At 39.1% G+C, this 23,619-nt stretch overlaps 1 protein-coding gene across 1 annotated transcript in view; it reads left to right on the forward strand.

Annotated features, from left to right (window-relative positions):
• Positions 1 to 541: 541 nt before the first annotated feature.
• LOC109911686 (adhesion G-protein coupled receptor G7-like) overlaps positions 542 to 23,619 on the forward strand; it is a 67,380-nt gene continuing 44,302 nt past the window's right edge. Inside the window, exons 1-8 of the mRNA XM_048602566.1 lie at positions 542 to 653; positions 7,426 to 7,554; positions 7,787 to 7,903; positions 8,402 to 8,511; positions 9,763 to 9,927; positions 11,161 to 11,258; positions 14,229 to 14,365; positions 19,441 to 19,548. Coding sequence (XP_048458523.1) covers positions 542 to 653; positions 7,426 to 7,554; positions 7,787 to 7,903; positions 8,402 to 8,511; positions 9,763 to 9,927; positions 11,161 to 11,258; positions 14,229 to 14,365; positions 19,441 to 19,548 — 976 coding nt within the window. The remainder of the gene's footprint in view (positions 654 to 7,425; positions 7,555 to 7,786; positions 7,904 to 8,401; positions 8,512 to 9,762; positions 9,928 to 11,160; positions 11,259 to 14,228; positions 14,366 to 19,440; positions 19,549 to 23,619) is intronic.

The following is a 23,619-nucleotide window of genomic DNA, read 5'->3' on the forward strand; positions in this document are numbered from 1 at the left end:
CATTCAGATACGAACCTCGTTCACGAAACATTGTGTGTTGAGCTAAAATCTTCCAAAGTCTTCGTGGTGCATATAATAATTCTGATCATGAATAATTCAGCTTTAAATTCACATGATTAGATACTGCTGATTCAGCGTAGTAAACTGTCAGAGATTCTTATAGAGAATGGTTGAAAATACCATGCTCAGTTTCAAGACCTGGACATTCTTATTTGTTGGCGATTGATATACCACGGTTAATATTTCACTGCTGATGAATTCCTGCGTAGAATTGATTTTTACGATATGTGCCCTGATTTATTTTCATCTCATCAACACTCTTATAGTGCAGTTTAGTTTGATAATCAGAGGACACTAACTACTATCAACATATTAATGCATTTAATATTTCTTCAAATTTAGTCAGATGTAAACCTCTCAAAAATTAGAGGGGAACTGGCATAGTTAATGTGTAACATGACGCATGAGAAACAGCTTGTAGCTTCACTTAATAACTTGCTTCGTAAAGAAAGACAGTTGAACAGTGGACACAAGGATCAACATGCTTTGTCTACAGTGTAACCACAAGGTGCTGGTTGGAGTTCTGTCTAGCCTTTTCATTGCATGTCTTTGGGGTGCCTGCTTCTGGGAACTGGCAGCCAAATTTAAATCAGGTAAGAAGTTCAGATGTGTTGCTTTTCATGACCAATTTAGTTTTTTATCCTCATCTATCGAAATTGCTGACTCATGCTAGAGGACAATTGTATAGGTGCCGGTCTCCTCCAGTATCCTGCTATGCTTAGATGTTGAGTAACTGCAGAAGACTTTTGAGCCCTAGATTACTTGAAGGGATGGTTTTCACTTTCAACACCTCTATAAAATCTGTAACAGATCAAGTGACAGCCAGACAGAAGTAGCTATTTTAGTTAGGATATCCTGAAGACCAGAACGAATTGGGCCAGGACAGGATCTGGATTCAATGTAGAAAGAAGTTCACTTATATAAGAGCAAGTGTAACACCTCTGTTCATGAAAGGACAGAGACAGGCAACTATAGACCTTAATATCTGACATTGCAAAATGCCAAAATACATTATTAGAGAAGTAATGTACACACATTTAGCAAGTCATAACATAGTCCCCAGGGTCAACATTGTTTATGAAAAGCAAATCAAGTTTGACAAATTTACGAGAATGCTACAATGTAATAAGTAGGGTGGATAAAGGGAACCAGCTCTGCAGTATTCAGATGTCGAAAAGGCATTCTATTGTGTTTTATGCCTCAGATTTATGCAGAGAAGACTCAGCAAGTTCAATGTGTGCGTGAGTTTTACTAACAGAGATTCTAAAATGCCTGCTGTCTCATGCTTCCAGGTTCTATTTAGTTTCTGTTTAGTTTCTCAGTAACCTTCACTGACAACATAAACAGTTACCAGAATCAAATACTGAATACATATTTTCACCTTTGTAAAGTTCAAATATCTTATTTTAAACTATATAAACAACAAACACATTAATATCGAGTAATATCTTACAGACCAGAGTGCCTTGTTTACTTGAAGTACAGCAATACTCCTCAAAATACAAAGGTCTCTGATGACTGTGCTGAAGTCTATGAACTTGCTGTTGTGGTTCTGCATGATCAGTTTGATGAGATGGATGACCAATGGCACAGCCACTCATTGGAAAAGGAAATTTTTCCTCGTAATCACTGTCCTTGAAATATCCTGATCTTTTAATGACCAAACGTCTTCCACATTGTGTTGTCATCCAACAAATTCATGTTACTGAGCAACCACTTGATCTGCTCTGGTCCTGGTAGATATAATGTATGTTCCTTGTCATGATTTAGCCATTGATACAATCCAATTTCCAATCTCAAATGGTAATTCTCTTGCTCTTGTTCAATTGTTGAGTACAGTTTTGTTTTACCTTACCACTTTGTAATGTCTTCTGCTTCGCTCTGGCATTCTCATCAGCTGGCAGTGAATAGTTAAGAATGGTCAGTGTATGCACAAGTCATGACCAGTTATAAAATTATAAAATGTCTTTCAGTGAGAAAGTGTGAGGTAAATTGCTATATGCAAATTTGTAAGAATGGATTGTTCCAATGTTTCCCTTCTCTCACACTAGCTCTCAGACTGAACATTGTTACACTGTTGAATTGTTCAACATCACCATTCCATTGTGGATTATATCACAACACCAAACGGTGGTGAATTCCATGAAGGGACTGGGAACAAACTGTAGTCTGTTGTCTATAGTGATAATCTCCAGCAAATTCCATTTTGGACACAAAAACAAAGTTGTTGCAAAAGCTCAGCAGGTCTGGCAGCATCTGTGAAGGAAAAAACAGAGTTAACATTTCGACCCTGCCTCAGAACTCATTTTTGGATAACTTGTCTAGAATGTTAATAATCAAAGTGGTGGACATCATATTTAATGTAGTGATTTCTGGCCATTTTCTATGTAGATCATGTACAAAAAATGTTGATCATTAAGGACTGCATGCATTTCTCCAAAAATATCAATTGCAAGTCTTTGCTAATGTGTTGATCCATTCCTGTCATACATCTTTGTGAAGTATCAAGGAACAATGCCAATTCTTTCATATTAAACAGGGTCAGAAGTGCATGAATGACTTTAATGTCACGTGTATGCTTTTATTAGTCAGAGTGTCAGTTGTAGAGTTGTGGGATGTAGTTTAACAGATTTTTACCAGGTGTACAAGCTACACAGTTTCTAATGAACTCACAAGATCTATTCCATCGTACTAAACTGCTTTACAGGATCATTGATTAATTTTAACATCACCGAGATGTTCCATACACATTGCTGGAATACTGGTAACTGCTTGGCTTCCGTGTGCAATGCAATTGTCATCAAGCAATGTCAGTTCATTACATATTCTGTAGTACAAGAACTAGGGTTGGTTAGTTCAGTTGGATGGACAGCTTGTTTACAATGCAATGTGATGCTCACAGCGTGGGTTCAGTTCCTGCACATACTGAGTTTACTGGGAAACTCCGCTTGTCAAGCTCTCCCTTTGCCTGAGGTGTTGTGACCCTCAGGTTAAACTACCACCAATTATCTCTCTCCCATAGGAGAGCAATCTAAGGTCTGGTAAAACTACAGAAATTTTGCCTTTAGTACAGGAACGGTTGTTTCTCTATTTCACAAAGCTTCCCAGACTTTAGGTAATGGCTGCAATATGCCGTTTGTTGCTGATTCTGCCTTCAACACCTCTCACGTAACAAGATTCACAGTCACATGTAAAATTAGTGTGATCACATTGTCTTCAATGTCACAAGTTATTTCACTATCACCGGTCTGCAAAAGTAGTTTAGCTAAGTAGGTAAGCTATTCTTGTGTGAACCTCTGTGAGCCTGTGAGATCTCAACCTCAAATCTTGAACAAGCTGGCAGCGGATTAACAGCGCAGCAGCCTGGTGTGGTGGTCTTCTCCCAGAATGGCGGTCTCCTCCTGGCTACATCTTCCCGATATTCCATTGTTCCTTAGTCAGCTTTCCCAGGCCCAGATTCTGTTAACTGAACTGTGATGAACTTTGTCTTAATTTTACTTTTTTTAATATTATGTATAATTTCTGTCATTAATTTAGGGACTGTGGTAGGGCAACTTATAAAACTTTTCACTGAATTTTTCATGTAAAAGTACACATGACAGTAAATTTATTTTCTATTCTATTCAAATGTGCACTGTTGAAGATGTGGATGTAAATATGATATCTATAGATATGTAGACATCGATGACCAAATCCCAGTGTGCCTAAAAATGTAGTCAGTTCTTAGTGATTGATTCAGAAAGTAAATTTTCTACCATAGTAATATATGCACTGATGTTTACAAACATTAGTGTGGCTAGTGCTTCTTGATCTCCACTTTGAATATTTACAGTTCCTGACCAACAGTTCCTGTGTAAGTGATTGGTGGTTCTCTTACTTCAATACACTGATTGGACAGCAACTCTGCTTTTCCTGATGTACGTTTCCATAAGTGCAGTAAAAAATGTAAGGTTTGGCGCAGGTGCTGTCCTTGCCATGTGTCAAGCATTGTTTTCTATGTGTTGCTCCATTCCTGTCATACATCTTTGTGAGGTATCAAGGAACAATGCCAATTCTTTCACATTAAACAGGGTCAGAAGTGCATGAATGACTTTGATGTCATGTGTATGCTTTACTCCAATTACTTTACATCTGTTCTAAATGCCAATCTTCGATGCTGCAATTGTGTATTTGTCCATGCTGAGTGTCAAATTGTTTTCAAGTCTAATGAGCACTGATAACCATTGATCATGGTCTGTTATACCCTTCATGGACAACAACATCATGGAATTGGTTGATTGTCCCCTCAACTTCTGAGAGGAATGAATAATAAAATTATAGGCTATGTTATCATTGAATATAGTCCATCGGACAATCAATAGTAGTGAAACACTTCTTCATGAGTAACAAAAGCTGTAGGATATCAGTTCTGTTCGGCTAGTAGTATCTGAAGATAGATTTATAAAATGTTGATCTTCATGAAAACAATGGAATTATGAAATGAAATGAATCATGGAAGGTGGATACTCCTTAAGTTGGAAGCAAAGATTACTTTGTTGATCATTATTTGTTTAGTACATGCTCTAAGTTCACCTTTTTTACATTGTGCAATGACTAGGTTTGATATCCACAGCAATGACTTGTTTTCTTCAATGAAACCATCCTCTGTAAATCATTTCAGTTCCTATTATACTTGAGTATGAATGGCAGTTGTCATCAGCTAATTTTGTAAAGCTGATAGAATTGACATGCAAGGCACATTTCCCCAAATTCGTAAGTAGGAAGGATATTGTTGGATATAGTCAGTGTCATTGATCATGAGTGTGCTTCAATGGATTCTTCAAGTTTGATGCCAAGCCTACCAAAAAGGTTCACTTCATAGCACCTCTGCCTTTGGCCACATATAATTGGAATCTATCTAGGTTGACATTTTGTCAGTACTGGAAATGTAACTGTTCCCAAAACTGGAATAATTAAAATTTCATAAGCTTGAAGTGTGTCTGTCACGGAAATGAGAGAAATTTGTTTTAAGTGCCAATGGTAGAATTCATACTTCCAGGCCAACATCAATGAGAAGCAGGCTTGAAAATGACCAGAGTCTTGGTTTGAGCATTCTTTTCAGCATCTGGTTCTTCATCATCCAGGGGATTGATTAGCTCAGTTGGCTGGACAACTGGTTTGTGATGCAGAGTGATGCCAACTTCTTCCCCTCACCTGAGGCATGGTGACCCTCAGGTTAAACCGCCATCAGTCATCTCCCTCTCTAAGAGAGCAGCCCTATGGTCTAATAAGAAAATGGTGATTATTCAATGCCATATCACATACTCAGGAATTCACAATAATGAAACCCTCTTCTATCTACTACCTGCACACCTTTGTGTAGTGGTTCCACTTTTTTCACTTAAACTGGACATGATGTTGTACATCCATGGGCACCTCCACAATATGGGGACACTTTTGAAGCATCTGATCATTGTAGACCCTCTGGCAGATCTGGCAAAATGTATACCTTTGTTACGATGGGGAACAGCCAAACCCCTCTGATAATTAAACTAAAACACAAGCCTTGATTTGTTATGACAGGAGTAGGGGTTCCCCTGTAATAATTACCCCTGAACACCCAGAGAAGCTCATCTTTCCCCTCATAATCTATTGAAAGAGTGGTTTCAAAAAAGAAAATCCCTGATCTCCACTTTACAAGTAACAATAAACAGTTTATTTATTTAACCCAACAATGAACAAATTAACAAAATTACTAACAAACCGACAATTTCCCCTTAGACTACTAATTACTCCCTAACTGGTCTACATTCACCTGGAATGCTGTTTAAATAAAAACAAGTCCTACTAATAAAACCCCAATTAGTAAGAAGCAGTAAATTATAACTTAATCTCTCCAAGTTAGCGCAGACTGTCTTCTGGAATATTCTGTCCACTCTCTTCACAAACGCCTTTCTTCCATTAATTCTATTGTCAGGGATGTTTTATTTCTATAATTTCTTCAATGAGGACTTTGAGCTAAAATACCATGGTGCCTTTGATTAATTAGGTGGGCTTTCTCTGCGAGCTGAATGGTACTAACTGTGGCTGGTAGCATTTGTCTCTTTCAGATAGCAGTTGGCTCTCTCCGATTTTCCAAATGCCGTCGTCTTATATACCCATAATGACATAATCAAATTCTTATAATATGATTGGTTTCAGGTTGTCAACACCATCAGATTTAAATTCAACTAGCTTTCTGTATCTAGGTGCTTTGTTTAAATTAATTGGCAGAATTCGTTGTCACGCCTGCCACCTTTAAGGCTTTGATACACTTGTTTCATTTTTTGAGGCTCTCTGTGCCAGCAACTTCAGCTGCTGCTCACAGAGATAGAAATTTTGTTTTAAAATTTCTAAGTGCAGACAAAGCACAAATCTCTTAAAGGAGCCACATATTTTAGATTCCTGCCTTCCACTTCACAGTTACTCCACCCAACTTCATAACATCTTCCAATCATCACATTTTGATTTGACTTGAAGTATTTTTTGAGCACATTTACTGCCACGTCAAATATAAATATGTCTTCTATCCGAAAATTCATTAACTCTCTGCTCCAAAAGAATGTACAAGCATTGTCTTCTTGCAGGTCACTGGTACATCCAGACTGCATCCTGAAGTCTGATGCAGTCATCTAAAAGGCAATAAGTCATGAACCCTAAAATTCAACAATCTCAAGCATAAATGGATCTCCCAGTGAAAAAAGGAATGTTGCTGGGAATTGACTATTTTAAAACAAAAACAGAAATTGCTGAAAAAGCTCTGCAGGTCTAGCAGGATCTGAGAAGAGAAATCAGATTTAACATTTTGGGTCCAGTGACACTTCCTCAGAACTCTTCCGCTCTAAGATATGCCATTGGTGTATTCAACTGATTTACATGTGTAGCCACAGAATGAATGCTCCTTCCAAGGTCATCAAGTCTTGGAGTATGACGCAAACCTAAGGTTTCTGCCTCAGAGACTGGAATGCTACTCATTGCGTTACAAGATCATCCATGAAATTACATGAATTGGGCTATTAATAATACTTGTTGAGTACTATTTAACGCAAGGAGCTTTAATGATGATATAGCCATTATGTCTCTTGATTATTTTGCATTTCAGCCTTTCTCAGATTTCTAAAGCGTACTTGTCAAAGATTTTGCAGGCAATTATTTATTGCTTTACTTTTTTATTGTATAACTGTGAAATTTGTGGCCTAAATTAAAGGAACGCCGAAGATATTAGTTTCAGATATCAGAAATGTGAGCACAAGTGTTAGGTTTTACACTTGCAGCTACAGCATCAGATTCATGCCAATATTTTTAAACATATTTACTTCATAAATATTGTATTTTGTTCATTTTTAGAATTTTCCATGAAACCATCATCACTCCCACCTGCCAACCCACAGGCATGTTACTGCCAAAACAATGGAACTTGTGAGAATGAAATCTGTGTTTGCCCAGATGAATGGAAAGGAGACCATTGTGAGATTGGTTTGTAGATCTGATCTTTTCTATCTGACAAGTTGACTACAATGGTAAATTATTAACAATCACTCATATTTCAATGAAAATTATATTGAACTATTTGTTGGAACCCACTGATTACACTATAACAAATGTAATTTGGTGATATGGCAATGAATTGTAATATTTTTAAAAGTAAACTCACAGTTCAGTTTGCCTCTTTATTAACTTAAGACAATTTCATTTGATTTCCTTGCAGCCAATTTTTGTGAAAAGAGTGAATACAATTCCTCTCAGGGACTGTTCACATTCCATAAAATTTTAGTCGGACACTATGGTTATTCTAAAGAAGAATGTGAGCCATACACTTTAAATGGTATGTTATCCTCTTGTTTTGGTATTCACAGATAGTTTTGTTCAATAGCTTAAATCAACAACAATGGTTCATTTAGATGTAAGTTCCTTTCTCATTATATACCTTGCATAAAAGAAAATCCACATAATTTGAACTTTATTATATCCGAATATCAAGTTGTCATCTGTCACGTTTCAAATACATTAAGGTACTTCTTTCTTCCAGTACTGACACTGGCTGTACTAATGTTTGCTAACTCCAACACCAATATCTATATCTCAAAGCATTTGTCAGAATATTTTTGAAAATTTACATTATTTATATTTACATATTGTATTCGAGTTGCAATATAAAAATAGTCTAAGATATCCAAAGGATTTTATACATTCTAAAACAAAGAACACTATTTTTAATATTCTCATATATAATTTTTTTTTAACTGATAGACTGTATCTTAGTTGTAAAAATTGCAAGATGGCATTAAATTATAAGATTTGCGTACCACTAATATCTCAACAGCAAATATTTCAAAAGCATCACGCCTGTGTACTGAGAAGAATGGAATCATCAGTCTACAAAATGACACATTAACAGATTGCAATGAAAATTTAAAGAATCTTAGCGAGAAGGTAATATCTTATGCCTGAGTTGCCAGTTAATAACAAGCTGAACCAAAACAAAGGGGGAACAGAATCATAAAAAGAAAGAAAAAGGACAATAAAATAAACAATGACACTTAAGCTGTATCAAAGATATTATTCTCTCTTAACTAGAGGACAGTTTAACTTGTTATTATGTGCACAGAATTGTTGACTTCATCATTGAGATACTTTTATGATCAATCATATACTTCCCAGAAAATATGTACATATCTCTGTAACAAATAAAAAAAAACACAGTAACACTGACAAAGGACTAACATAGATTTCCCTTTATCCTGATAGTTAAGAAGAAAAATCTTTTATAAAAAAAAATACTTTGACAACCTGAGGACATCTTAAAGTGCTTCAGTCAACAATATATTGTGAAATGTATGTATCACCACTATGTAGACAGGAATAACATTTAATTCTGCACAACATAGTTCTATCTTTAATTTCGAGGTGTTGATTGATATATACATGTTGGACAGGACACTGGGAAAACTCCCCTACTCACATTTGGGTCATTTATGTTCACTTAAACAAACTGAAGCAGTGCCTTCAAAAAAACAATACCTCTAGCTATAGAGTTTTTCTTCAGTGCTCCGTTGATGTATCAGCAGAGATTACATTCTCAAACTCCTGAAGTGAAGTTTGAGCCCACAATTTTGAGATGAGAACATAATCTTTGAGCAAAGCTTTCAAATCAGATGATCAGAACCTACCTTCAATTCAACACCAACGAAACTAAATCATTCAATCTTAGAGATATGAGAGCTATGCAATGCTTATCAACATTATACAGTGGCTCAGTGATTAGCACTGCTGCCTCACAGCACCATGGACCCGGGTTTGATTCCAGCCTCAGACGACTGTCTGTGTGGAGTTTGCACATTCTCCCCGTATCTGTGGGTTTCCTCCGAGTGCTCTGGTTTCCTCCCACAGCCCAAAGATGTGGAGGTTAGGTGGATTGGCCATGCCAAATTACCCATAGTGTCCAAGGATGTGCAGGCTAGGTGGGTTAGCCATTGGAAAGGCAGGCTTACAGGGATAGGGCAGGACGGTGGGATGTTCTTCGGAGCGTCAGTGTGAACTTGATGGGGCAAATGGCCTGCTTCCACACTGTAGGGATTCTATGATATTAGTTATCTTTCTTATCTGTATTTAACTATCGGCACGTATCAATTAGGGAGCTTATATATAATCAATGTTTGTGTAATTTTTTTGTTCCATTGACAGATAATGAAATACAGTGGCATTACAGAACAAGAATTGGTGAAAATTGCAATGGCTGCTCAGATGCTGACCTCAGAACCACATGAACTAACTTCAGAGAACATCAGCCTCGCTGCTCAAATAGTGCAACGCATTTTGAATCAGTCTGATATACTGGACTCAGTTGAGGTGAGATGAAATTACTGTTTCATTCATTTTGAAATGAAATGGTAGAGAGCAGCCTAAAATTTTAGAATAAGGCCAGTTGACAGCTGAGTGGTATTTACCGCTGGGCTGTTATTCCAGAAACTCAGGCAATGTTCTGGGGACCCAGGTTCGAATCCCACCACAGCAGATAGTGGAATTTGAATTCAATAAAACTCTGGTTCACTAATGCTTTTTAGGGAAGGAAACTGCCATCTTTACCTGGTCTGGCCCACATGTGACTCTAGACCCACAGTCATGTGATTGACTCTTTACTGCTTCCTGGACAATTAGGGATGGGCGATAAATGTTGGCCTAGCTAGCAACACCCTCATCCTGTGAATAAATAAAAACAAATGAAACTGAACTGGACAGGCCAAATAGAGTCATAGAGTCTTACAGTATGGAAACGGGTCCATCAATCAAATCTGTCCATGCCAACCATAATCCCAAACCAAACTAGTCCCACTTGCCTCCAAACATTTCTTATTCATGTACTTTTCCAAATGTCTTTTAAACATTGTAACTGTACCTGCATCCAGCACTTCCTCTGGAAGTTCATTCCACACACGAACCACTCTCTGTACAAAAAAGTTCACATCTTTTTTATAATCTTTCTTCTCTGACCTTAAAAATATGTCCCCTAGTCTTCAAATCCCCCACCTTAGGGGAAAGATACCTGCCATTCACCTTATCTATACCGCTCGTGATTTTATAAACCTCTATAAGGTCACCCCTCAACCTCTTACACTCCAGTGAAAAAGGCCCCAACCTATTCAGCCCCTCCTTATAACTCAAACCATCCATTCCTATTAACATTCTGGTAAATAATAAATATTGCTGAAAAAACAGATCAGAAATAGGGAAACCTGTGGTGAGTTAAGCCATCTTCTGATTCTACAAAACTTGGCAATCACAAGGCCAAAGTCAGGATTGTGATGCAATACTCAGTTTCCCTTCTTAAGAGTCAGGACCCTCATCTCAGAATCAACTACCTCACTCTCCATCAAAGTAACTTTGTGGCTGTTCACCCTGCAGATTTTATATACTGCTGCTATGGGTGTCCGTGGTTGTAGGGATAAACATTAAGTGCAGTAGTTGGGTTGTAATCAAGCAAATTGCTCTGTTCTGGATGATGTTGAATGACTTGGCAATTTACTTGCTTTGAAATGGTTGTATGAATCTAAACATCTCTGGTTTTCGGTTTATGATTTACAGGCGGCTTCTTTGGCAATAAATATAATCAGTCAACTTCTCAATGTTAATGAAACAGCGTTCGATCCCACAAACAAAGATATCTTTAACATCACACAAAGGTGAGGCAATCTTCAGGTATATGCATCAAGAATCAATGTAATGAATCTTTGTTAGTGTTGAACACACAATCTGGCAATACCAGCTCGCAAAGGAAAACGGTGGTTCTATGATTTTACCAGTTGAACTGTATGGGAGTTTTGGCTGTCCAGTAACAGCACATTTTATTCAAATGTTCAGTGTATGTACTATTGAAAAAATAATTTGTTTGATGCTGAACTTTTCATAATGTAAATATGTTTACAGTAGAAGAAACGTTTGTAGCTGTTACATTTTTCAGACATCTTAAAACTTTCTTTATGCAGGTTTGAAGTAATCAAGTCTGGATATCCTTCCAGCAAGTCCTATTTGGTGATCAGTTATGTTATATCTTCATAAGGTCCCTCCTCCTGGCTTCAAAATTGAGTGTCATATCAGAACTCAATCATATTGAACAATGAAAATCTAACTTATATATACTTTCCGCACAAAGTTTATCTCCCACTCTCCAAGGAGACAAGAAATAAAAAGCAGACACCCTAGAAATTTAATTGTGCCCCATAAGTGAGAACTGGTAGCATGCTCAGTAATCAATAGTATCATTTATTCATGTCAACATGAAGATTTGATAGAAACTCGTTAACAGGAGTCAGAGGCTGAGTATAATAACTCATTGGCTACTCACCTTTTTAAGAGGAAATTGACATAAAATAGGTGGAAAGGTCCAGCCAAAGCACATAAGTTCTCTTTTGTTACTTAATAGGCTCTGGCCTTGGTGTCAACAGGAGTGGGAAAATCCTATTCTGCTTAAGGGTGGAAAGTTCTGCAGGTAGTACTCTGCTCCAATAAAAAAAACAAGATACCACAGATGTTAGAAATCTGAAATGAAAAGAGAAAAGGCTGGAAATATCCAAAAGTGCAGATAATATTTTGAGAAAGAGACAGAAAAACTTCCCATGACTTACTGTGAGAATTGGACATTGGACAAGACATCATCAGTCTGAAATATGAGCACTGTTTCTTTCTCCATAGCTGTTGCCTGACCTGTTGAACATTTGTAGCATTTTCTGTTTTGACTTTCAGTCACACTGGTGCCATGGAAATTTTGATATTTGTCAACTTGCCTCTGGGAACCAGTGTTGACAGATGTTTTCACTGTGGCCTGGGGCCGGGTTAGAATCTGTGTCTGATTCCTAATAGTTTGTCTGTGTGTAATTGTTCCAGTTTAGCAGCATCTTCAATGTCTCCTAATCAGAAAATATAAGGTCACCATAGTCCTAAAGGGTTGTTCTCTCATTAGAGATACATGGCAGGTGATGAGTTTAACCTGAGAGTCACCACACCTCAGGCCAGGAAAGTGGTTGAGAAGGTAGGATCTATTATAGTTACTTCAGCCAGTGTGGGAATTGAATACCACACTATTGTCAGCACTCTGCATTACAAACCAGCTAACTGAGCTCACTGTCTACAGAGTTAAACAAGAATCAGTGTACTTAACCAGAACAATGAAGATTTGCAGATTCATATATCTTCTAAGAAAACTTGAGGTACTGTTAATTGGGATTGTTATTTGGGCTTTAGTTAGGTCAAGAATGCATAGGTTTACATCCTGCAGGATCAAAGCTTTAGTTAAAGCTGAAACAATAATGCCTAAATGTTGACCCTATGTATATGTATTTTAGAAACCAAAAAGCTTCTTATTAAATCTGTGAGTGAAATGCACTCTTTATATTTATTCCTTGTATAGGGACAATGAAACAAACAAATGTTATGGTTCAAAAATACAAGAAATGCTTTGCTGACAACTGTGGCTTTCATACACTGATGATTGTAGTGTCAGTCAAATTTCACCTCAATCCACCTCAAAAATAAAGACAATTTCATGGCAAATAAACCACTAGTTTAACACTTAAAATGTTGTATTTGCTGGTGGTATTTATTGAAAACAGATGTTACTTTAGTAAGTGTAAGACAGATTGTGAGCTCCAGTTTCACCAGCATTTGCACCAGTGACATGTAATCTGAACACAAACTAATAATGTGACTAAAAGATTACTGCATAACTACAATGGGCTGAACTTTTGCAAAGTCATGGAGACTCTGCAGATCTTTAAAAATGGTCAGTTTATGGGATTTCTTGCCGCAATTCTGGTGTTCGACTTCTCACTGGCTTGGATGAAGGGTGTTTTGGCATATGAACTTGTTTTCCTGACCTGGCTGGTTCTATTGTGGTGTAGGCATCTCCTAGACCTCCACAATTGTTGTGAAGTCAAAACAAGTTCTGAAAGATTCATGGTTCACAACCCCTTGGAATTGTCATGAACCATAGTATCGATTCAGAAACCAAGAACCAAGTGCTGCCACCTACAGCAGCAGACTCTGCTTCTACTTTCTGTATGGTCCTGTTTGTCAGTATTTTCAACCAGCTTGGTGCTGTTCCCTCATAATTAGCATTAGATTTAGAATTAAAATAGAATTAGAATTTGATTTTATTGTCACGTGTACTCAAGTACAGGAATACCGGAGTACAGTGAAAAGTGTACGAAGTCCCCATTCTCTGCACCATCTTGGTTACACATTTGATTACAAAACTGGAATAAAAAGGAACAGCAGAAATAAAGGAAACAAAGCTAAAAGGAACGAGAAACATCCATGTATTAAAGTCTTACTTAAGTCTTATCTCCATGCAGGCACCCAAACAACAGCCTGGAGTCTGCCACAACTCTCTCCCAACATTTCTTTCATGTGACAAGTGGGAAAATGGAGTGGGAAAGGAAAAATTGCAGCTGCCTGGCTACTTAACTTCACCACCTGTAATATCAGAGATTGGCAAAATGATGTTAGATAGCTGCCCTGGTGGCATCATTCCATATTTTATATAAGTATGGGGTCACCCCAGCCAGAATGAGGCCGTGAATCCAGCTCTATATGTATTTGTGTATATGTGTTTCTAATACTTGCAAATAAGGTACTTATTTTGCATTTCATTCTAGTGTTACAGAGATTTTGGGAGATGTTCTCACAGATTTAGAAATTAATTTCAGTCAGGTGGTCCAGCCCAACCTTGCAGCTTCATCCATCATATTAGAGAATGGCACAACACATGGAATTATGCTGTCCGTATTAAAAGGTACAGCTTTACTTGATCTTATTTTTACTACAGGATACACAGTCATAGAGCATCTACAGAAGAGCCATTTTTTTTAGATAACAAGAAACTTTATTGCATGATAGTAATAAGTATAACTACATTTGATCAGGCAAAATTCATATAAATGATCTGGATGTGAATATAAGAGCTATATTTATTAAGTTTGCAGATGACACCAAAATTTGTGGTGTAGTGTACAGCAAAGAAGGTTACCTCAGAGTACAATGGGACTTGATTAGATGGGCCAATGGGCTTAGGAGCAGCAGATGGAGTTTAGTTTAGATAAATGTAAGGTGCTGCATTTTGGAAAGGCAAATCAGGGCAGGACTTATATACTTAATGGGGTGCAGGTTCATGGTTCCTTGAAAATAGAGTTGCAGATAGACAGGATAGTGAAAAAAGGCATTTGGTATGCTTGCCTTTATTGATCAGTGCATTGAGTTTAGGAGTTGGGAGGTTATGTTGCAGCTGCACAGGACATTGGTTATTTTGGAATACTGTGTTCAATTCTGGTCTCCCTTCTATAGGAAAGATGTTGTGAAAGTTGAGAGGGTGCGGAAAAGCTTTACAAGGATGTTGCTAGGGTTGGAGGGTTTGGGCTATAGGGAGAGGCTGGTTAGGCTGGGGTTATTTCCCCTGGAGCATCAAGGTTGAGGGGTGGCCTTATAGAGGTTTATAAAATCATGATGGGCATGGATAGGGTGAATAGTCAAGGTCTTTTCCCCAGGGTAGAGGAGTCCAAAACTAGAGGGCATATGTTTAAGGTGAGTGAGGAAAGTTTTAAAATGGACATAAGAGGCACTTCTTCACGCAGATGGTGGTGCATATATGCAATGAGCTGCCAGAGGAAGTGGAGGAGGCTGATGCAATTACAACATTTAAAAGCCATCAGGATGGGTATATGAATAGGAAGGGTTTAGACAGATGTGGGCCAAATGCTGGCAAATGGGACTAGAATAATTTAGGAAATCGTGGACGAGTTAGACTGAAGGGCCTGTTTCCTTGCTGTACATCCAAGACTCTAATTACCAGGACCTTAGAGAGCTGGTATCAGCTCCCAATGAAAGCTAAAGTTGAACTCCCTGTCTCTACTTGCAGGCTGTGAGTGACACATTGAGTGGAGCCTATGTAAAATGAACATTAACTTTTTCAAAACCATTATCTATTTATAGATCCCTTCCCAAGCATTCTGTTGTATAGTTAACCTACTATGCAATCTTGTATATAACATTAGTACATTTAGTACCAACCCAAGTCTTCCCAAGTCACTGACTTCACAAATACAAGCAGGACATAGAAACCATAGAAATGAAACAGCACCATTTGGCCCATCTTGTCTATGCCAACCTAAAAACACAGAGATAACCTTTCTAATCCCATATTCCTGCATGTGACCCATAGCCCTGCAGCTTACAGCACTTAAAGTGCAGATCCAGGTACTTTTTGAAAGAATTCACAGTCTCTGCCTCCAACACGAACTCAGGCGGCAAATTCCAGACACCCACCACCCTCTGCGTAAAAATGTTTTTCCTCACGTGTCCTCTAATTCTCTGCCACATAGCTTGAACCTATGACCCCTAGTTTTTGAACTTTCTGCCTACTCTATCTCTACCTCTCACTATTTTGGATACCTCAATAATGTTACTCTCAGCCTTCTCTATTCCAACGAAAACAGCTCCAACTTCTCCAATTTCTCCTCATAGCTACAATTCTTCAGCCCTGGTAACATTTTAGCAAATTTTCTTTGCATTCTCTTCAGATCAATTATGTCCTTCCTGTAATATGGTGACCAGAACATTTCACACTTTTCTCAGAATGTACTCTCTTTGGTTTTCGAAGAATGGTGGATCTCTTGCTTGAGGATTGTGGACCCTGATTATGATCTATTGATCATTACTTCTAGGTCTTTTGAAACATTTCTTGATGTCATCATATGTAATCTGAACAATTATTTCTTCTTTTTAAGTTCTGCCATGAGTGAATGAGATCTTATAAAGGTTGGCCCTTGACTAGATGGTTGACTACAGTTTTAATGCTGGTCCAGTCCTTTAACTACCGTTTGCTTCTGGAGCAGTGGTTTGGCAACAGTTTGTTCATGGATCATGTGTTGTGTTGGAACTTGTGAGACTCTTTTTGACTTCTTAAAGAAATTGAAGTCCAAAATGAATGCTGACTCAAAAGTGAGGAGCATTGATTGTGAATTTTGCCAGCAATGTCTGTTTTTATTTCAATGCTCTTAAAGTGATAACCTCATTTCTTTATAAGTATTTTCTTTGCTTTTGGATTTCCTTTTTTTCATGGTGGGGTCCAAATCCTCACCACTCCACCCATGTGATATTTTCCCAGTATGTATTTCAGGCATTTGCCACCTCTCCTATTTCTGGTATTGGGTAAGTGTTGTTTGAGGTAGTTTGCTACCACCAATCCTCCTCTATCTTTGCTTTGTTTTGGACCTATCCAGTGATTAATGGTGGAGAATACACCACTGTATGGTATCTTTAGAAGAGACATTGTTTTACATAACATGAATGTCTATAGCATGATAGCAATAAATACATTTGGTAAGGCATAATTATTAGGACTTTATGAAGCATGTTATGTGTATATCTGCACCTTCCCTCCAAAAGCTAGAGTAGAACTCCTTGTCTATGGTCACAGACTGTGTATGATGCCAGTAGAATGGGTGAAGCCAATACCCCTTTAGATCGTGGACAATACCCCTTCAGAACTGTTACCTTATACAATATCATCCCACTGTAGAAAAGAAGGAAATTGTTTTCCAATCAGGTGAAAAACTGAAGAAAAGCCAGGAAGTAGGAAGTGTGTGCTAACCAACTGGCATTGCATTGTTACTAAAAAAAGAGACAGCACTATCTATGATTTTTTTAGCAAATTCTCACAACTCTTCGGCTATTTCATCATATGGGCCTTTTTAGTGTTATGCTCCCAACTGATGGTAATACTGGAAATGTCAGATGCCAAAGTAAGACCTGGCTTGAAAAACCATATGTTTTATTGTTCTTTTTGTTTGCAGTAAAGGTCAGTTCCTGAACATATTCACAAAAAGCTGCCAAAGTACTTTTGACAAAAGAACAAAGAAGTTTCTTACACAAAAGAAAAACATGAAACATAATACACTGTAAAATAACTATTTGATATGGTTTCACTACAAATGTCAGTAAGAAAGACTGAACTTTTATCCCAAAGCCAATCTTACAGATATCCGAACCACAGTGAAGAATCTGAGATAACAAGGTGTAGAGCTGGATGAACACAGCAGGCCAAGCAGCATCAGAGGAGCAGGAAGGCTGACGTTTCGGGCCTAGACCCTTCTTCAGAAACCTGCTTCCACGCTAAAGCTCCTTGTTCAGCCAGCACAGCTGCAATCTGTTTCTTTTTGACAAATTTATGCATTAACCCAGTGCTATTTTCTTTGGTTAATGTCTCTTTCTAAGACACTTAAACTATCTGCTAACTCGTCTCACTTACTACTGGATATGGGTTCTTTATATCCACATCTTCAACAGCTTTGTAGGATATCTTTCCTTTTTGATGCCTCCACAGCCTTCTGCTTCTGAGTTTTCTTCTAAGCAGCTCAGGATTTTTACCCAGCCCTGATGGCCTGGTCTGCTAGTAACAGCATCTCTGCTGTTAGGAACCTCTTCTGTCTGACTGAACTGATTTATTTTTCTGAATGAAACTGCTTCCAAGCCCTTCTCTCTCTTTCTTTCTGGGTTGTAAACCTCAAGTCAACAAATACTAGACCAGTTACCTTCTGGGGCGGTAGGGGGCAGTAGGGAATAGGGAAATGTGGTTTGCTAGACGTATAGCTAAAGTTATGTGATTTCTTCAACATACCTAGTGACTTTAGCTCTCTGTTCGAAATTACTTCCTGACTTTAAAAAAACAATCAAACCTTCAAAAAGTTGAAAACTAAAATCTATTTTCCTTCACTTTAGAATCTAAGTTTCCAAATAAGAATACTATATTATGAGCCATTATCACATCAGGGATAGGTGATTTTCATTCATAAAGCTCTTTCTCTTCCTTCTCAGTCTGTGTTGAAACCTGGGAAGACAGAAAGATACAGGTGAAGAATAAATAAAGAATGAGAAGTTTTAAGAGGCTCAGAAGTTATTGAGGAGAAATAATTTGAAGAGAGTGAGAGGACCATAAGTAAACTAGGAGGGAGAGAGAAGATAGGCAGATATAACAAAAAAGAGAATGGGCAGAATTTAATGCCCACAATATTCACACAAAATTCCAATATTTTTAACAGAAGAACACAAGTTTATCACCCAAGGAAAATAAACAGTTAAAGTTATACCCAAGACATTTCAGAAAGATCTTTACATAAACAGAAAAACAAAAGTTTTAATCTTTTTCCTCAAAGCATCCTGTGAAGTGTCACTCTTATTTTAGATCTTATATAACTGACTCTACCCAATTTTGCAGACCTAGAGAAAATTTTCCAGTGCTGTTGGTCTTAACCTCTTTTCCGTTCAATTAGCTTGAAAAAATCTACACAAATGCTCACGGATTGGAGATTTCACAAACCAACCTGCACTTCTTTTGATGTGAAATCTGAACTGAAGTTTCTTCTGAAGTGAGCTCAAGTTATTATCGACCCCTGGTCAGTTTTTTCTGTGTGTCACAAAATTTCAATTTTGCAAACCCTTGATCAATTAAATCCACAGGATTATATACTTGTTTGAAAATAATATAGTTAGTTCACTGTTCCAAATATCCTTCTGACATCATAAAACAAAACAGTCATCTTCATAGAATTAAAACACATATCTATTTTACTTTCATGTTCAGATCTAAATTCCAAATGATTGCAATCTATTGTACACTTTTTATCACAAATGCAGTCAACATTAGATCACACTAAATTCCTACTAATCCAAGGTTACTCTTACAGATATGCCCACAAACGACTTAAAGATGAACCATTGTTATCTGATATTTTTTCAGATTTTACTGTGTCCCAGCAAGATGAGAATATTTTAAATTACTGACATTTCTAAAATTATGCATTGTCTCTATTACAGGATGTGATGACACTTTAGTATCGAAACGAATTGAGTTGAACACCAATGCCACAAAGTTCTTACTCAATACAAATGCAGAAGTTCAAATGTTTGTCAATGTTTCCACAAGTAAGTATGTAGCTCCCTGATTTCTTCAGAGAAGCCATTTTAGTAACTCATAAAAAAACTTTTTAGAATTGTTTTTCATTATCCTGGGCTTTCAGATTTCTGAGTTACAAATAACAATGACATAATTGCTTTTACAACAACTAACTTAACATGCCCAAATCAGGTGGTGCAGATGTTTTCCACTACAATTCCATGTCATTATAGACTTTATGTAGGTGTGATTAATGCACATGTTGAGGTTAATGTCTCTGAAAGGTTCAGGTTTTACAGGACAGCATTAGGGTACGGAAACAGAAATTTCCAAAAAGGCTCAGCAGGGCTGGCAGCTGCCACACCTGTTGAACCTTTCCAGCAATTTCTGTTTTTGTTTCTGATTTCCAGCATCCACAGTTCTTTTAGTTTTTTTAACAGGGCATGGAATTGAGTTCAGAGTTTCCTTTGATTATTATTGCCAAGGAAAGGCTGAGGAAAGGAGATGAGGGGTAAAACATTGATGATAGGGGACCACTGGCAAGCAGGTTGTGATTAATCTTCTGCCTCCCAAATCAGTAAAAGGATCTGATTTAACGTTACTTAAAGCTGCTTCCAAATTTCAAAGTAGATTACTTCAACGGCATCTGCTATCTTTCACATAGGTTTGACACATTCTGTGTACTGTAGCCAGTGCCCACAATGCTACAGTGCTTTCTTCCCTAGCAGCAATGAACTTCTATAGAAACAGTACAGCTGAGAATTTGCCATGCATATGTGTAATTGACTTTGAAACAGGATAATGACTTTGTATAAAACAAAGAACTGTGGATGCTAGGGGTCGGAAACAAAAACAGAAATTGCTGGAGAAATTCAGCAGGTCTGGCAGCATCTGTGGGAGGAAAAAAAAGTGAATATTTCAGGTTTGGTGACTCTTCATCAGAACTGATAGCAGCTAGGAAAAAGTGGTATTTATTCTGAAGATAGGGATGGGCAGGCAACACACCATACCAACACTTCTGTCTCAAGCCTGCTGTAGTGCTCTAGGAAGGCTTAGCACAAGCTTAAAGAACAGCATTTCATCTTTCGCTTGGGGACCCTAGGATTCAAAGTCAAGTTCAATAACTTTCAAAAACCGGAAGAACTGCGGATGCTGCAAATCAGGAACAAAAACAGAAGTTGCTGGAAAAGCTCAGCAGGTCTGGCAGCATCTGTGAAGGAAATAATCAGAGTTAATGTTTCAGGTCCAGTGACCCTCTTTCAGACCAAGGGTTACCGGGCCTGAAATGTTAACTCCGATCTCTTCTTCACAGATGCTGCCAGACCTGCTGAGCTTTTCCAGCAACTTCTGTTTTTGTTTCTGATTTACAGCATCCGAAGTTCTTTTGGTTTTTGTTTCGTATTTAACTCACTGCCACATCTCTTCTAGGCATGCACACCTTGAAGAAGTTCTGCTCCTCCCTCCGATGGGATTTCCGTTCCAATCTTTCTTCTGCACCACCGACATTCATTTCACTATTATTCCTGGTATTTGACTAAGTATTTGCTAAATCTCAATTCAACAGCCATATCACATTCCTCAGTGACTGCCTCCGACTCAGACTCACCCCACGTGGATTCCAGCTGGAGTTTCATCCCTCATGTTTTGCAACCTCCCAGGGTCACAGATATCTCCACGATGTTCAACATTCCACAGACAGCTGCTCTCACTGCATCCTGAGATCTACACTCAGTGCCATGCAGAGTCACATGCACACTCTCGATCTCTCTCTCTGTAGCATCGCATCATGCTGGCTCAGGGCTGCGCCACTCCACAGTTCCACGTCATCCTCCGGCTCATTCTTTTCCTTTCAGGCATCAAGGCCCACAAGATGCAACAACTCCAAGATACCCATGGCCCTCTGGAACCTTCCACTTCCGTCTTTCCTTCTGACTCCATCCCCTCTCCTAAACCCACTGCCTGTCAAGTATTCACCATCCCTCCTAACCTTCCGCTCTCCGATGATGAATGTTTTGTACTCAGCAAAGGCCTCAGCTTTATTGCTCTGCGTCCCCACCTTAATGAATTTCAGGCACGACATAACGTCAAACTCTTCTTCCATCGTCTTCGCTTCCGTGCCCATTTCTTTGGACAAGAGCCCTCTCCCTGTCCCACAGACTCCTTTGCCCAGTTCCAACACTGTCTCTCCACCTGGACCCCAACCTCTGGCCTTATACCTGCACTCAGTCTATTCATTGAGAACTGTTGACATGATTTTGGTTGCCTCAATATCTCTGCCCCCCTCACTAAATCCAACCTATCTCCCTCTGAACTTACTGCACTCTGTGTACTTAGATCTATCCCTGACTTTGTTCTTAAGTCTGCCAACAAGGGTGGTGCTGTTGTAGTCTGGCGCACTGACCTCTACGTTGCAGAGGCTGAGTGCCAGCTCTCAGATACCTCCTCCTACCTTCCCCTGGACCATGACGCATCAGACCATTGTATCTTCTTTGGCAACTGATCTCATTTCATCTGGTGACCCACTCCCCACCCCACAACAACTGCTTCCAAGCTGATTGTGCCCCAGCCCCACACAGCTCGCTTCTAGCTCCTTCCAAAGATCCACAAACAAGACTGGCTGGGCAGACCCATTGTTTCAGCCTGCTCCTGCCCCACAGAACTCGTCTCTTCCTACCTTGACTCAGTCTTTTCTCCCATGCTCCGATCCCTGCCTGCGTACATCTTTGATTCCTCTGACACCTTACACCGGTTTCAAAACTTCCAGTTTGCAGGTTCCAGCCACCTCCTCTTTACCATGGACGTGCAATCCCTTTACACGTCCATTCCCCACCAGGAGGGTCTTAGGGGTCTCTGCTTCTTCTTGAAACAAAGACCTGAACAGTTCCCCACCCACCACTACCCTCCTCCGCTTGGCTGAGCTCATCCTCACCCTCAACAACTTCTTTTTTAACTCCTCTCATTTTCTTCAGGTCAAAGGGGTGGCCATGGTTACCCACATAGGCCCTAGTTATGCCTGTTACTTCGTGGGGTACATGGCACATTCCTGTTCCAGTCCTATTCCAGCCTCCACCCACAACTCTTTCTCCGAATGATATCATCAGTACTGCTTCCATCTCTCGTCCGGAATTGGAGAAGTTCATTTCAATTCGCTTCCAATTTCTGCCCTGCCCTCACTTTCACCTGGTCTATCTCTGACTCCTCCCTTCCCTTCCTCAACATTTCTGTTTCTATTTCTGGGGATAGACTGACCGCTAATACCCAATATAAGCCCACTGACTCCCACAGCTACCTGGACTATACATTTTCACACCCTGCTTCCTGTAAAGACTCCATCCCATTCTCTCAGTTCCTCCATTGTCATCGGGTATGTTCAGATGAGGCCAACTTCGACAAGGGAGCCTCGAAAATGTCCACCTTCTTCCTCAATCGAGGATTTCCCAGCACCATTGTTGACAGGGCTCTCAACCGGGTCCGACTCATCTCCCGCACTTCTGCCCTCACCCCTTCTCTTTCTTCCCACAACAGTGATAGGGTTCCCCTTGTCCTTACCTACCATCCCACCAGCATCCACATCCAGAAGATCATCAGATGCAATTTCTGCTACCTCCAGTGAGATGCCACCACCATATTCCCTTCCACTCCCTTGTCTGCCTTTCACAGGGACCGTTCCCTCCGGGACACCCTTGTCCACACTTCCTTCATCCCCCAAACCTCCACAGCCCTACGGCACCTTCCCTTGTAACCGGTGAAGGTACAACACCTGCCCATTTCCTCTTCTCTCCCCAGTATCGAAGGGCCCAAACATACCTTCCAGGTGAAGCAACACTTTACCTGCACTTCCCACAATCTAGTCTACTGCATTCGCTGCTCACAATGTGGTCTCCTCAATATTGGGGAAATGAAGCGTAGACTTGGTGACCGCTTCGCAGAACATCTACGTTCTGCTCGCAAAAAAAACCCCAAGTTACCTGTTATAACAAGGTGTAGAGCTGGATGAACACAGCAGGCCAAGCAGCATCAGAGGAGCAGGAAAGCTGACATTTCAGGCCTAGACCCTTCTTCAGAAAAACATCAGCTTTCCTGCTCCTCTGATGCTTTTT

Source organism: Rhincodon typus, chromosome 11 (assembly GCF_021869965.1).
Source record: "Rhincodon typus isolate 14 chromosome 11, sRhiTyp1.1, whole genome shotgun sequence".
Classification (NCBI taxonomy): domain Eukaryota; kingdom Metazoa; phylum Chordata; class Chondrichthyes; order Orectolobiformes; family Rhincodontidae; genus Rhincodon; species Rhincodon typus.